The sequence below is a fragment of the Cryptomeria japonica genome, chromosome 4, assembly GCF_030272615.1.
Source record: "Cryptomeria japonica chromosome 4, Sugi_1.0, whole genome shotgun sequence".
Lineage (NCBI taxonomy): Eukaryota > Viridiplantae > Streptophyta > Pinopsida > Cupressales > Cupressaceae > Cryptomeria > Cryptomeria japonica.
In genome coordinates, this window is record NC_081408.1 from 354,389,720 (window position 1) to 354,404,311 (window position 14,592).

At 34.9% G+C, this 14,592-nt stretch overlaps 1 protein-coding gene across 3 annotated transcripts in view; it reads left to right on the forward strand.

Annotated features, from left to right (window-relative positions):
• LOC131063641 (serine/threonine-protein kinase BSK1) overlaps window positions 1–8,871 on the forward strand; it is a 96,090-nt gene extending 87,219 nt beyond the window's left edge. For all 3 annotated transcript variants that reach the window (XM_057997535.2, XM_057997536.2, XM_057997534.2), the window contains 2 exons: window positions 7,464–7,577; window positions 8,209–8,871. In XM_057997535.2, coding sequence (XP_057853518.1) covers window positions 7,464–7,577; window positions 8,209–8,460 — 366 coding nt within the window. In that variant the 3' untranslated portion in view covers window positions 8,461–8,871. The remainder of the gene's footprint in view (window positions 1–7,463; window positions 7,578–8,208) is intronic.
• The last annotated feature ends 5,721 nt before the right edge of the window (window positions 8,872–14,592 follow it).

The window sequence follows — 14,592 nt, forward strand, 5'->3', positions numbered from 1 at the left end:
AGTCATGACTCATACAAACCTATGAACCTTTGATATTGGTGAAATTCGATCTCCTTGTGAAAAGTTGTCTTGAAATGACTCATTAACTAATTGTGGACAAATCCAATCAATTGATTATAGAGAAGTGATCCGATTTACTTATCAAACCTCCACAATAGGGAGTCCATTGGTCCCCCAAAGCTTAGGGACTCATTGCTAATCTTTTGGGGTGATTTTCATATTGTTTTCGTTGCCCATGGCATTGTAAAACTATCTTTTTTATGTGCCTTTTAATTTTTTTACATGCATGGGGGTTGGAGTAGTGAGTTTTATAGAGATCTCACAGCTATACAGGGGCTGCCATAATGCTAAAGGGAGAAAGTATGTTGCACATGTAGATTAATACATACTTTTGCTTGTCTTTGATGGTGAAGTTTTTTCTGGCAAGGGTTTCTCTGTGGACATTTGGTGTTATGTGTTTATTTATCATGGTTTGTTGGATTCTATTTGTTTCCATATAAATCTTTTAATGGGTAACTCAATGTTGCATGAATAAAAATCAGATTTGCATACTTCTGAATGGATAAGATATGTAGTGGTTTACCTTATTTTAACAACAGTAGTTAGGTGTGAAAGTTTTTTACCCATGTCTTCTTTTGGATACCATTCTGCTTTATGCAGAAGTTGACCCTTAAAGCTAATCAACAAAGTTACATGAATGCCTCTACATGTTTTCCTTTCCTCCTTCTGAGGAACTACATTATGTTTCTTTTGATATGCCTCCATAGGGATCCTCAACTGAAGGCAACAAGGTTTCTTCCTCAGAATCCATCATTGAAAGCTCAATTGGACAAAGATTCCTAACATTCATCAATGAATAGATCTTCATACGTGGTGGCAAATCAAGATTAAATTAATTCTTTTGTCTGTTCCCAAATGAGAAATGGGATCAGATATTTATGTACAGTGGCAAATCAAGAGGAAAAACCTTTTTTTTCTATTTTTTAGAGATTGAGAAATGGATCGTACTTTTCAACTTTTTTGCTTGTTCTTTGGAGTCTTTCTTTCCCCAAGTACAAGTAACTCTGTCACCTGCCTAGAATTTGTGCTCTGCATGGTACTGATCATGTCTTCTCTTGTATTTGTCTTGACTTTTGTACCTTTAAGTTTTCATTCTCTTCATCTTTATGTGACTGTCCCTCAACAACATTGAGAGGGCTAGGAGGTAGGTAGCCAAGACATGTCTCAAATGGCAAGAACTTTGTAGACGCATGTATTGCCCAGTTTTAGGAATGTTGCAGGCATGCGATGCTCTTGTCCCATGTCTTTGAATGCTTTTGATTGTAATCTCTAAGCAGCTATGCCAAGGTGCTGTTAACCACTTCTGTTTACCCATCTATTTAGGGATGGAAAGCAGTGGACCATCCAATCAGTTATCCATCTTTTCCCACAAGGCACACAAAAACTTTCCAAGAAATCTGTTACAATACATTCGAGCAAAAAACAAAAAACCCAAACATGTTTGAAAAACAACACTGCTGCATACTACCCGTGAGTGTCTTTTTGCATAAAACAAGAATGCAATCTTGCTAAACCAGTCAAACAACACAAAGAGATACTCATGCCCTTTCTTTGACATGGAAAAATCATTAAGAAGTCCATGGAAAATTCTCCAAAGGATGATAAGTATAGATAGTGGCTGATATAGGCCTTACTTCTGGTTGCTTTGTTGATTGCACTACACAACTTCTTATGAACTTTGAGACATCTACTTGCATGTAATGGCCAATATACATATTGCTGGAGGTTAGAGAGGATCTTGGTGATCTCAAAATGTCCAACCACCTTGGGGATATGATGAACGATGCACATCAGGATACAGAATGAGATGGTCGCTATATTCCACAATTTATAACCTTTCTGGAAATCCAACTCAGCCCAACAAAGAGAATACACATTCGACAAATTTAAGGTATTGTTCTCTGATAAATGACCAGATGTATCGTTACTCACAGCAGCTGGGCTCTTCATCTCCTCTCCATTCATCTGCAGCAGAGGAGACCATCTGTTTCATCTTGATTTATTTTCTTTTCTTTGCATGTTGCAGGTCTACATTTGATCCAATTCCACGTATCATTCAACACCACTAAATTTCAAGACTGAAACAGCAAATTCTAATAACTTCTTACAGTTTTTGAATAAAATAATATGCATTCATATGGACAAATATTATAGACAAATTTAAACAAACTTTTGGTTAATGATATTGGCCAGATTTCTAATTTTTGGTTGATGTGTGGCTAACTCTCTGACATAGTCTAGCAATCTTTTGGTTTAATAAGCCTTTATTTTCTCCCCTAATAATGGTACCGGTAAAAGAAGGAAAAAATGCTTTTGAGACCAGATGAATCTCTCCATAAGAAATAATTTCTTATGATCATCTTTGATGAGGCTTCAAAAAGAAACCGAGTGGAGCAAGTGCACAAAGATTTTTTAGGAAACTATGTGGCTAAAGCTCATCTGTAAAACTGATTGGTTTTCTGAATCTCTATGATCAATTGATTGGATGTTTCCATGATCAATCAACGAGCCATTTCAGGGCTTACCTTTGCAAGGAGGTTGGAGTTACCCAGTTTCAGGGGTTCATATGTTTGTCTAAAGCTCAGTTGGCACTTAAGTTTGATCCAGAGCATCCTAAGGTTAACTAAGGACCAGTGTGCAGACATAAAAAACAAGTGTGTTTTTGATATTGTCACTTTCACCAGTTTCCATAGGCAGTAAAAATTTCATCGCCTACAGCTATTTCAATTTCGCCACCTAGCAAAAGTGGCTAAAGCATCAAGACCACAGTGATTTCAAAAATGCCTCCTAGCAGAAGTAGCAATTTCATCATAGATGCAAACAAGACAAGAAATGTGAAGGGTTAAATTGGTTCCTTCATCTTACAAGCATTGGAAAGCACATTTTGGAGCTTATAGAGATGTTGGAGGTCTAGAATACACTATGGTACACAGTGTGCAATGATTAGCTCTTTTGTTATCTTCATGCTATACTCAAGTTGCAAGAATGTTTTGTCACCATTGGGTAGGCACCATTTTAAGTTCTAAAAGCTTGTAAACATGTTGAAGGCTTGGTTTGGAGTATTGCTAATTTATTACGATGTATAAATAAGCTCACTCCTGCTGGAGTTTCCACCTTTTTAATGTTTCTCTGGGTTATCTCATGTGTTTACAGTCAAATTCATGTATTCTCCTTGTGTTTCTATCACTATTTCATGTTTCTTTGTATATCTACATAATCCAATGATAGTTGGACTGTTTTTGTGGTTGAACTTGCAGTTGACAATGTTCTTGGAGGTGTTTTTAGAGGAGCCATAATAATAACTCGTTGCAACTGATGAGTTGTTTAGGAATATCCTACTCAATTTATGGATCAAGTTGTATCAGAACATGTTAGAATTACCTATTGGTTGGCGAAAATCCAAGGTTATGCCTACTGTTAGGTTAAGTGGAAGTGGTAATTTGAGTGCATGAGTATGTGATTGGTACTAGGTATATGAATAGAGTGTAGAGAAGAAGAGAAGAAGAGAGATTTAGAAAATTTGAAGATGTTGCAGTGATCTCTAGACTTATGGGTAAGATAGACATACTTCAGAGTGTTCTTCATGCTATTTAAGAATTAAAAATGAGCAAGAATGAGAGAAGCAGCCCAAGAAGATTACTTTTGAGAGATGCTGGACATGTGGTGGGAAGCATAGATAACTGGTGGAAATAGAGCTTCCTGAAATAGCATGTTTCCTTTGAGGAGGTGTGTATATCAAATGAACGGATGTTTTACTTTGATCAATTTCCCTCTAGCTTTTTTTCTGTATATAAAATAAGGCCTCAAGGAGATTGATTTCTTTGAAAATTTTGCATAGTTACCAGGAGACGTCTGCGGAAACTTCTTGACACGTAAGGTGCTTTTGGCTGCCGTCTCCTACTGTCTCCAAAGTCTCCCAACCAAAAATTGACGTCTCCTAGAAAACTTAGGGCAAAATGCAGTAAAAGGACAAAAAAAATAAAGCAAATAAATAAGTCAAGCTTGCAGCACAGCAAAGTCGTAGGGATTTGACTAATAAGGAAACTGTTTCATATGAAGACAAAAATCCAAGCAAAGTTATAGTGATCGGATTAATTGATAGTGTAGACTTTTTGAGAGGACTGATTTCTTATCATCATAATAGTCTAAAGAGAAATTGCCTTTACTATTTAGCTGACAATATTGATTGTGTTCAACATCTATATTACCTTACTTTCACTAAACAATTTAGACTGGCTATGGTATCAGCAATATAAGCAATTTTAATTTCAATTTTGTTCAATTTTAAAGTTAATGTTAAACTTTACCACTGTTCTTGTTTTCAAAGTTCTCTGTCATGATATGTTTTGAAATTATTAAATTATATTTATAAAAATTGGTGTCTCCAAGTAACCCCCGTCTCCTATTTTTGATAATTAGTTGTACTAGCACTGGTACCAGTCTCCAGAGTCTCCAATTACCCCCGTCTCCTGGTAACCTTGGTATATTGTGAGAGAAACAATGTATCATCAGTGAACTGGAAAACCACATACCTGGGTCTGTTGAGAGGAGCCAATAGTCCAACCATCTGTTTAATCTTTAAATCTTCACTCATTAGTTACAAGATAAAATAACTATGGTAATAAGGGTCTCCCTAATTCAGTTTGCTGGGTTGGCAGAGTAAATTAAGTTCAATGCCATTGAGTGCAATTCATAAGGTTGGGTTTAAAATATGTAGTTGGAAATTCACTTAGTGATATGTTCCTTGAAGCCAAAGATCTTCATAATTTTGATGATAAATACCTTATTCCTATGTTTCTAGGTTCTGCCGTAACCCAGGTCGAACCTGAAGCTGCTTGATGAAATTCCTTATTTCCATGTTACCAGGTTCTGCATAAACCCAGACTGAACCCGAAGCTGCTCAGATTGCTGATGCAGTCAAGGGCAGGGAATCAATCGAATGCTTGATTTTACCTTGCAGCAAAACCTCACATAACTTCATGAAGACACTTATATGGGGTCTAAGGTGTGATCCAAAAGGGTTTTTAAAACAATATCAAGAGACTATTATTAGGCAGAAAAAATTGGAGAAGTAGCTATTCAAACATAACCCGAGCAGCTATAATTTGGATATGATTTTGAGGGACATTCAAGGACATATTCTACTAAATTACTACAGACCTTAAACAAACAAATTTCAATTTTTCTCTAACTTACTGAGTTTTATTTCGAAGATGGAACCTAATTACAACAAACCATGGGAGGATTTGGGCCACATCTCCTCTTACAAGACTGATCTAAAACAGATCTACAACCTTTCCAAATGAAACAAGATAAAACAAATGTTATGGAAAAATCTACAAGAACTAGAGTGAAATTGGACTTTCTAGCCCATCACCGTCTCTTAGATATTAGCCAAAACTCCACTCTCGAGCTCCTGACCAGAAAAAAAACTCTTTTAAAGGCCTTCTTCCACCTTCAACCTGCAGGAAAACATATAGGAAGCTAACCCAAACTTTTTCGCCACTCTTATTAATTTCTTCAATAGGGTGCAACAATGAGAGGATCTCCAAGTTCAAGCATCAAAGAAAGTAGGAGCTCCTCCTGTAATGTGGTGCCTAAGATGAACTAAATTAGGAGTTGAACTAAACCTGAGCTGTAAAAATCAAACAGGTCTTCTACGATATAGCAATTGATCATGTAAGACCCAAATAAACAAGTCATGCAAATTTATGCTTTTGTCAACTCTTCATACATATGGGTGCACCGATTAAGCATCCAAGTGTGGCAATTGTAAATTTCACTATGATGTTGCTGATTTTGAAAGGGAAAATTATTTGTATTTGAAAGTTCCTCTCCATACACAAGAAGCCAAAAGTTAGAGTCGGTAGACAAAATAGAAATACGTTTTTTTTTGGTTGATGCTGATTGCACAATTTCCTAAGTTGCTGGGTTTTAAACATGTTCCAGCTCCTGCCTAGGTTCACCTAGGGTCCTGTCCCCTGGTCAAGTGTTGCCCTGCTAGAGGTATGAAAGAACTAAATGTGAGGTTGCCTTTGCCTTCTCGTCTGTGGAGTGTTTGCAGCTCCCATGGTTATGTTACTCAAGAAAAGCATAGGCTATCTGCTGATCTATTCAGTTGTTTGTTCTGACATCCGTTCAACTCTCAGCCTTGTGAGAGAGAGGACCAATTTGATTAATCTGCGTTAATGGTGAAATTTGGTTTACCGTATCCATATAATAAACTTTAAGGTATGGCATCTGTCTATCCACTGAAAATCTGTTTGGTGCTTTGCTTGACAAATGCAATTTTGACTCCAACCCAAAGGGGTTAATCATTTCTACTGACAGGGTGTAACGTACAACGCATCTTTGGATCATGAGTTAAATGTTGATGCGCTGGTATAAACCATTTTGATTTATCTTTAGTGTTAAACAATTGGCATTGAATTTATCATTTATGAGCTATGTTATGTACTTAATTTTGCTCAAATATTTGTATCTTGAGTTAAATGTTGATGCCCTGATATAAACCAGTATGATTTATCTTTAATGTTTGACTATTGACATTGAGTTTATCAATAATGAGCTATGTTATGTACTTAATTTTGCTCAAGTAATGTCCATGAACACACACATCACACACAGGCACACACACACACAATGCATGCAGGCACACATGGATGCAGACAGATGCAGGAAAAAGTTGTCAGATTGCTGAACCCCAATTTTGCAGCATAACCTTTGTGCGTTGATAATATGCTTTTGAAATAATCTTGAGGAACATTCCTTTGCTTTGAAATGAGTAGATTAAATTTTCGATTGTGACAATACTGTTGTCTTCCCTTAAGGTTGAGACATTGATTGGGATCAGCTTGCCCATGAGTGGCTGCGGTCTATGGGCTATGGTTATACATAAACTTTATATATGTTACACGGTACAATAGGACAGAAAGTTGCCAACTAATCTGGTCCATTCACTTTTGATACAAGGGGTCAGTTTGGGTGACATGGTATATTATACAAATCAAATATTATTGATTGTACCATATTTTATAGGATTTCTGTTGATTTTGCAGAATGAAATATCTTCTGTAGATACAGCAAGGCTCTACTGTCTGGTAGTAGGAGTCTTTCTTCTTTTTCTTCTCTGGTGGTAAAAGATGCACAATAGTAGGTTGTTTGGTAATATGGAGTTTGATTTTGGCTGTTTGGAATTAGATGCATTTATCAATTCCATCATGTATCCCTTTGTTAAATAGTAGTGTAGACTCACTTGGATTGAATAATTTGTTAGTGGCTAGATTTGTCTGTTTTTTTGAATTGTTTATTTTCTACAATTTGGACTGTGACAAACCAAAAAGCTGATGCTGTTTTAAACTTTCTTTTTATCTTATACTTTGGTACTTTGAAAATGTTTCCAGCTATCTTTTCAAGAATGGACACAACAGATGCAAGATATGCTAAATGCAAGGAAGCTTGGTGATCTAGCTTTTCGCGATAAAGACTTCAAAACAGCTATAGATTACTATGCACAGGTGTGTTACACATATCTTTCTTGCGGACAGTGTAATATAATTGTCTCTACTGGGATACAATGTTGATGTGGAACATCGTAGCCAAAACCAAGGAAGAACTATGCATTTTCCAATTTAATTTATGTTAACTCATTCACTATTCAGCATAGCAAGGGACTTGAAATTATTAACCAAACTTTGATAGCCACAACTGTGAAAGAAACTAAAGATGAGATCATGTTTAAGATCATAATAACTGGTTTGGCTCATGAATTAGCGAGTACTTGAGTACATTACTGGTTCATAACTGATTTGACTCATGTGATAAGATATTGATTGCAAAAATGGGAAAGAAAGTATCTTTACCTTCCCAATGTTAGTATTTTTTCCCCAATTATCAAGTTTCTATGCTAGTCTATGTTGCATGTTTGGGGGAAATTCAGCAATGCATTTCCTTACCATGTTTAATTCACTAGTGAAGAATGTGTCATCTTTTATCAGTTAATTACATTAAGCATGGTCAAATGAAGAAACTAACAAGTTAATTTAACATGGATTCTGGAAATTTCATGCATTTGGTTGATTATATTGTTGTTATGGTAACGAGCAAGAAGCATATTTTTCATCTCTTTTGTCCTTTGTATGGCTGCAGTTTATTGAAGTTGGGACCATGGTATCTCCTACAGTTTATGCCAGGAGAAGTTTAGCCTATCTTCTCTGTGATCAACCGGATGCTGCTCTTCGTGATGCTATGCAAGCACAATGTGTATGTCCTGAATGGCCCACTGCCTTCTACATGCAATCTGCTGCACTTAATAAACTTGATATGCACAAGGATGCTGCTGATATGTTAAAAGAAGGGGCAGCACTGGAGGAAAAGCGGCAACAAGCAAGGGGTTCATAGAAGCACCAATTTTTGTCATGCATATAATTGAAGAGTTATTTAGTTGTACCTAATCCTCTGTGCATTGTGCTTTCTTGTCGAGTCTTATTTTGCTGGCAATCAAATTTGCCTGTCTCCTATGGAACTCCTATGGAACTAGTTCCATGGTTATAGTATAGTAACATATCTATGTTAATGGTGCGCTACTGTATTTATTATTCTTTTGGGATTATTGTGGTAGAATTATCAACCAATTATGGCAGGGAATTTGGTGTTCATTTGAACGGATTGCTCATAAAGAGTGTCGAGGTGATGTCCATAGGCAATGCATATTGTAATCAGCATTTCTGAAGGTGCTTGAATTGTTGTACCGATGATGAAAGGTTCCCTATGATAAGATTTTTATATCGAGGTTGTTTTGCTGTTTCCCAACCTGTTTGCATGCAGTAAGTTGTTATTGTGAGGAAGCTGGTTCAAATGTTGGGTATCTTCCCATTCCAGGAACAGTTTGAAGAATTGTGCTTGGTATTGGTTGTGAGATGCAAATCAGGTCTATGGTGTTATTCCCAAATCCCTAAAAAAATTACTCATAAGATTAAATATCTTGCTTGCTGTTTATATCTGTTCTCCAAGCGAACCTTTATATGCCAAACATTTCATGTGCATCAGTTTTGAAATAGCCTTTAGGCGGGGAGTTGTTTTGGTTTTGAGCCGAGGCTTGTGTTAGTCAACAGCTTCTCTGATATGTATGTTCTATAGAATTTGTCAATAATAAAACTCTATGATATTTATTTAAACTTAAGATTGAGCTATTGTAGTCTTTCCAAAATGTTAAGATGTTCTTAAAGAATCTTGATGGTCGACAGAGGAATATTTCATATATCGTGTAATAAAACATATGCAATCCACTTAGGTTTGCCCAAGCTATTTTCTTCATGATAGTCCTCTTTTATTAGTATTGGCAATTTGGCTTTTAAAGACTATTAAAGAGAAATAATGGAAGGAGAGGAAGAAGCTATAAAGTAAAAGAAAGACTTGAAGTGAAATTTATCAGCTTCATAACTTTGGTGCTTATTATGTCCTATGAAATAATATCATACAATAAACTAAAGGACTAGAATACAAATTGTTATGTGATTTACTAGCATGTAATGACAATAATTTTGATTGAAAACTGTTCCTATTTTTCAAAATCCCTGCTAAAACGTTAGTCATGGTGAATTGGAGATAAGATTAATATCCTAAAAAATTGAAATTCGAACCCCAAATAGTTGAACTATACCTTAATTTTTTCAATGCTTCTATGCTTGCGCTAGTTATTAGCCCTAATTTATCACAAATATTGTTTTTTTTGAGAAACTGGATAGAAATGTTCTTTGGATATCATTTGTGGGAGTCCCAAGTTTTTCATGTACCATGCGGCAGGATTTTACAGATTTTTGTTTTAGATTAAGTTTCATAATCTATTTCGTTTGATATAAAGAAAATTTCCTTTGATATAGAATTTCTCAAAAACCATCAAGCCCTTAAGCAAAACGTAATTATATTTGCTGAAATAAGCAATATTAACTTGTGTGTTTTTTCTGACTTGATAATTATTTTGTAACTGGATACTGCTTTGGATTCTATTAATTGAAATCAAGAGGACGGAAATGACCATTTACGATCAAAGATTGACCAGAATGAGATCCTGCTCCAAACTGTGATACATAGCCTCAGTCAAAACAATTAGCAAACCATCAATACATTCATTGTCAGCACCAAGACATTAAAAGCAAAATAAAATAAAAACGCCACTCTCTTTTCTCCGATTATTTTATGAAACATAAACTAACGCAAATCAATTCTTATTAAGTTAAAGTTGTGCAGAAGAATTTTAGATTTTGGATTATGTAGTTCCAATTTTGTGGGCATTTCCCAAGTAAAAGTGCAATTAATAGACAAGATGTTTTCAACATCTTGGATGTGTAAATGTTAAAGAATTATGCAGACAGTTAACATTGCAAATACATATGTACGAAAATATACTAGAAACAACAGCATGAGGAAATTTGGGGAGTTAATTCAAATTTTGCTGGAATGAACAATGTAGTATGTTACGGTAACTTTTGTGATACCGCCGATATAAAAACAGCAAGCACCAGAAATGAAGCTAGAAGTTCATCAGTAGTACAACATAGTTAACACGAAATAGGTGGAAGGTATTTTACACGAATAGGGTTTTCTTAAAAGATACATGAAAACAAATTTAGATGTTGTAAGATATGTATCCTGAAGACGTAACAAATTAATGATATGGACACATAAATATATCATGCTATGGTATGCAAATAGAGAGTATCTACTCCTGTCTAATGATATTGAATGCCATATTAGTGATGTTATATATTATTGGTCTAGTTCATGAAAGTGGAGTTTTAATGGGTTGAGTTTAATTGGTTAAAATGAATTAATATGAAATTTTAAGTTATGACTTGATTTTCTATAGTTGGTTTCTTAGTGTGGATGTGGCTTCTAAATTAAATGGATTTCAAAGTGGCAACTCTTGATCTTCCTAAGTGTTTTTTAGCATGTTTGTATCAGTCTTTATTAAGTGCTCACAAGAGCTTGTATTGGTTCATGATTATGCTTGTATAAGTAGACTATTTGTAAATGATATTCAACATAAAATTTAGTCATGATATGCCAACTGAGAATCATTTATCTACTGGGAGAGTGAATCATAGCATGTGCACTCATCTTGAGTTGTTTATCCATTGAGACAATTTGGCATAAAATGATATACCAAAATTTACAATAAGAAATAAAAGAAGAATCCTTTGCTTTATTCACTAGATCCATGCAAGCATTGATACCCTATTAAGTTTACAATAAGATATCATGGATTTTTGAATCCCGTCAGCCCAATCCTCTAATTTCATGTGACTTGACACATTAAACTGTCCATAAGTTATCGGTTTCTAGCCGCCTCCCATTCAATGCTCTAATGAAATCTTCCAGTATTACTTGAAGGTTGTGTAGTGAAATATTTTAAGTACATGTAGATACACTTGTAAATATTGAGAGCCCCCTTATATACATAAAATACTTCACCCTCCCACACAACGTGATAAGGGAACTACTTTTGGATAGCCTGTTCTTTTGAATTGGTTAAAGATTGCCTTTCCCCTTTCGATAATTTATAAGGGTTTTCAATTTATAAATATCTTTATTTATATTGCTTAACAATTCGGATCGGAGAGAGTTCTCAAACTTAGAATTTTGTATGTTGTGCTTGTTTATGGTCTTTGTAAGTTGGAACGAAGTTTGACTGCGTAGCTCGCTCTAAGGGGGATGAAAGGTTGAGCTTTAAAGAGAGACTCAATTGATCTATTGATCTATTTGGTCTTTTCTATTTTTTTTAACTAACTTTTCCTTGTATTTTCTCTACTTACAATCTTACCCTTCTTTGTCCTTTCCTCGAGGAACCAATCTTCTTCGGAGGTTGCTCATGTGTTTGAGTTCTGCATTTAATTTTTTTTTTTGGTATCAATGCTATAAAAAAACACAAAAAAATAGTCTCAGTGCAGTTAGGTTTATTTTGGTATCAAAGTTATAAAAGTAAAACTCACTTTCATGCTGTCTAATGGGACTTTATTGTTGAAGTTTTCACAAATTTCTAGCTCCATCAAACAACTCTTAAATCTTTTTGAGCTTTTGGTCATGGAGGGAGCAATCTCTTATGTTATTCATCTTTATCTCACATCTTTAGGCTGCTGTTTAAGTGTGTTTTCTGTTTAAATTTAAGTAATTGTAGTGTTCTTACATAAATTTTAATTATGAAAAAAGATAATTTGGAACCTTTATCTATTTTAATGGAGTAATTACTATTTAAGAATTGAAAATAAGCTAAAGAGAAAAGGACGGGATGGAAGCAAGCAACAACTGTATATTATAAAAAAATATTATAGGACCACATTTTTTTTGTTTTTAAAAATGTCTATTTTTTTGTTTTAAATTTTATTTACACAAATTATTAAAAAATTAAATATTCATGGGCCACCATTTCCACATATAATATCTGACAGCGTATGAGAACTTGCCCTTAGACTAACATTTTCTGGAACAACTTCAAGATCTATTTTTCAGAAACAGGGGGTCCCATAAAGCAAAAAAAAAAAGGCTATAGGTTTAATTGGAATCTTTTCTTAAATAATAACAGCCCCATGTAGCAGAATGAGCACTTGCTCTTAGGCTGAGGTTCATAGAGCAACTTCAAGATCTATTTTTAAGTAGGGGGTCTCATAGAGCCAAAAAAAAGCTATAGGTTTAATTGGATTCTTTTTTTAAATAATAGCAACCCCATCCAGCTGAATGAGAACCTGTCCTTAGGCCGAGGTTCTATGGAGCAACTTCAAGGCATATTTTTAAGAAGGAAGGGGTCCCATGAAGCAAACAAAAAAGTTACAGGTTTAATTAGATTCCTACTTGCTCTTCATCTAAAATTGCATGGAACGACTCAAAGATCTATTTTTAAGTAGAGGGTCCCAAAAAGCCAAAAAAAAGAGCTACAGGTTTAATTGAAATCTTTTCTTAAATAATAGCAGCCCTTTTTTTTAAGGGCTGTGGTGAAGTTAGGATGGAGTTAGAAATTGCCCCACTAATATAAAAATTGTTTTTGTCATTTGTCAATCATCTGAAATTTTGAAATCTTACAAATAAAAAATAAATAAAAAATAATTTATTTATTTTTTTCTTTTATTTACAATTCATTCCATCAATTTTCTTAAAATTCAAAAACTTCAATTTTTAAAATGAACTACATTTCATAAACCTAAAATATTTTAAAAAAATCTAGATTTTTTTTTTGAAAAATCCATCCATAGGACTCCAGCTTTCCTTGGTGGTTCCTTTTAGACCAGAACAAATGGAATTCCATCAAGGCAACTATTGAGGTGGAAGCAGATTCTCGAAGGTGGATTACCTAGTGTCAAAACCCTTGAGCATAACTTTGTCAGAGGAAACGTTTGCCTGTTGATTTTCCCTGATAAGATGTGTATCTCATAGCATCTGGGTCCCATCACAGAAGACACGGATTTTTTCTCGTAGTTGTCTTGTATGCGTGCACTTTTCTGACTTGCTTGAGCTTGCATTCACCTACACGGCCTTTGAATGGAAATCATCTTGGGGGCTTGGGTTTCAGACCATTCATTTTTCTTGTTTGGCTTCTCTAAGGGAGATTCTCTTTGGTAGCCCCGACCGCAACATTAGATGCTCTTTGTATTGTTTTCGAGCGCATTTTTCTTGGGCTTCATCTTCGACTTTTGCATGTGCTATTTTTGTGCATTCCCAGGCTCGCTTTGCTCTTGTTCCTTGCACGTTAGAGTTCTTCAAAAATCTTTGGTCTGCATGTGCTTCGACATGTTTCTGATTTCAGAGTTTTATCCCCCTTTTTATTGCCCCTTGACCTCATTGACAGTTCCAGGCTCTGTTCCGGTGCCTTACATAAAAATTAAAATATCAAATGGTAACTGTGCTGGTTGGTTGCCTGTACAATTACTGGTTCCTCTGATCAGGCGGACTATTCTATAGCCAATTTTTAGCCTTTAAAATCTTTTTCATCTGCCCTAATTTTATGCCCCAAGTCTAGATTCAATGCTGTCCGATGTAGTGAAATATTTTGACAGCATAAAATAATGCACCATGTAGCATTTGGGCTTATAAATATGCAAAGCTCCCGTTTAGATATAACACTTTGCTCTACTCTAGATGGAGTGTGAGGCCAGTAATCGAGTAAAGGGAACTCTTTTAGGTAGATAACATGCATGCATTAGAAACTCTTTTTTAATCAGTAGTTAAAGTTTGTCCTCCTCCTTCCATTCTAAAAATCGTTGGGTCCATTAAACAATATATAATCTTTATTTATGTTAATTTGGCTAGGAAAAAAATTCTAAGACTTGAAAGTTGTGTTTATCTTTGTTACTTAATTTATGTAGTCAGTTAAAACATAATCAATATAACAAAGAATAATTGGAAAATAAATACAAGTCTGGATCAAATGTGTTCTTCATTATTCTTCTCTGCAAACTCCAACCATTCTACCATTACAATGAAAAAGCCCCCATTTTAAACAATCACCAAATATTTCTTTTTTGGGCAGATTTTTACAAAATC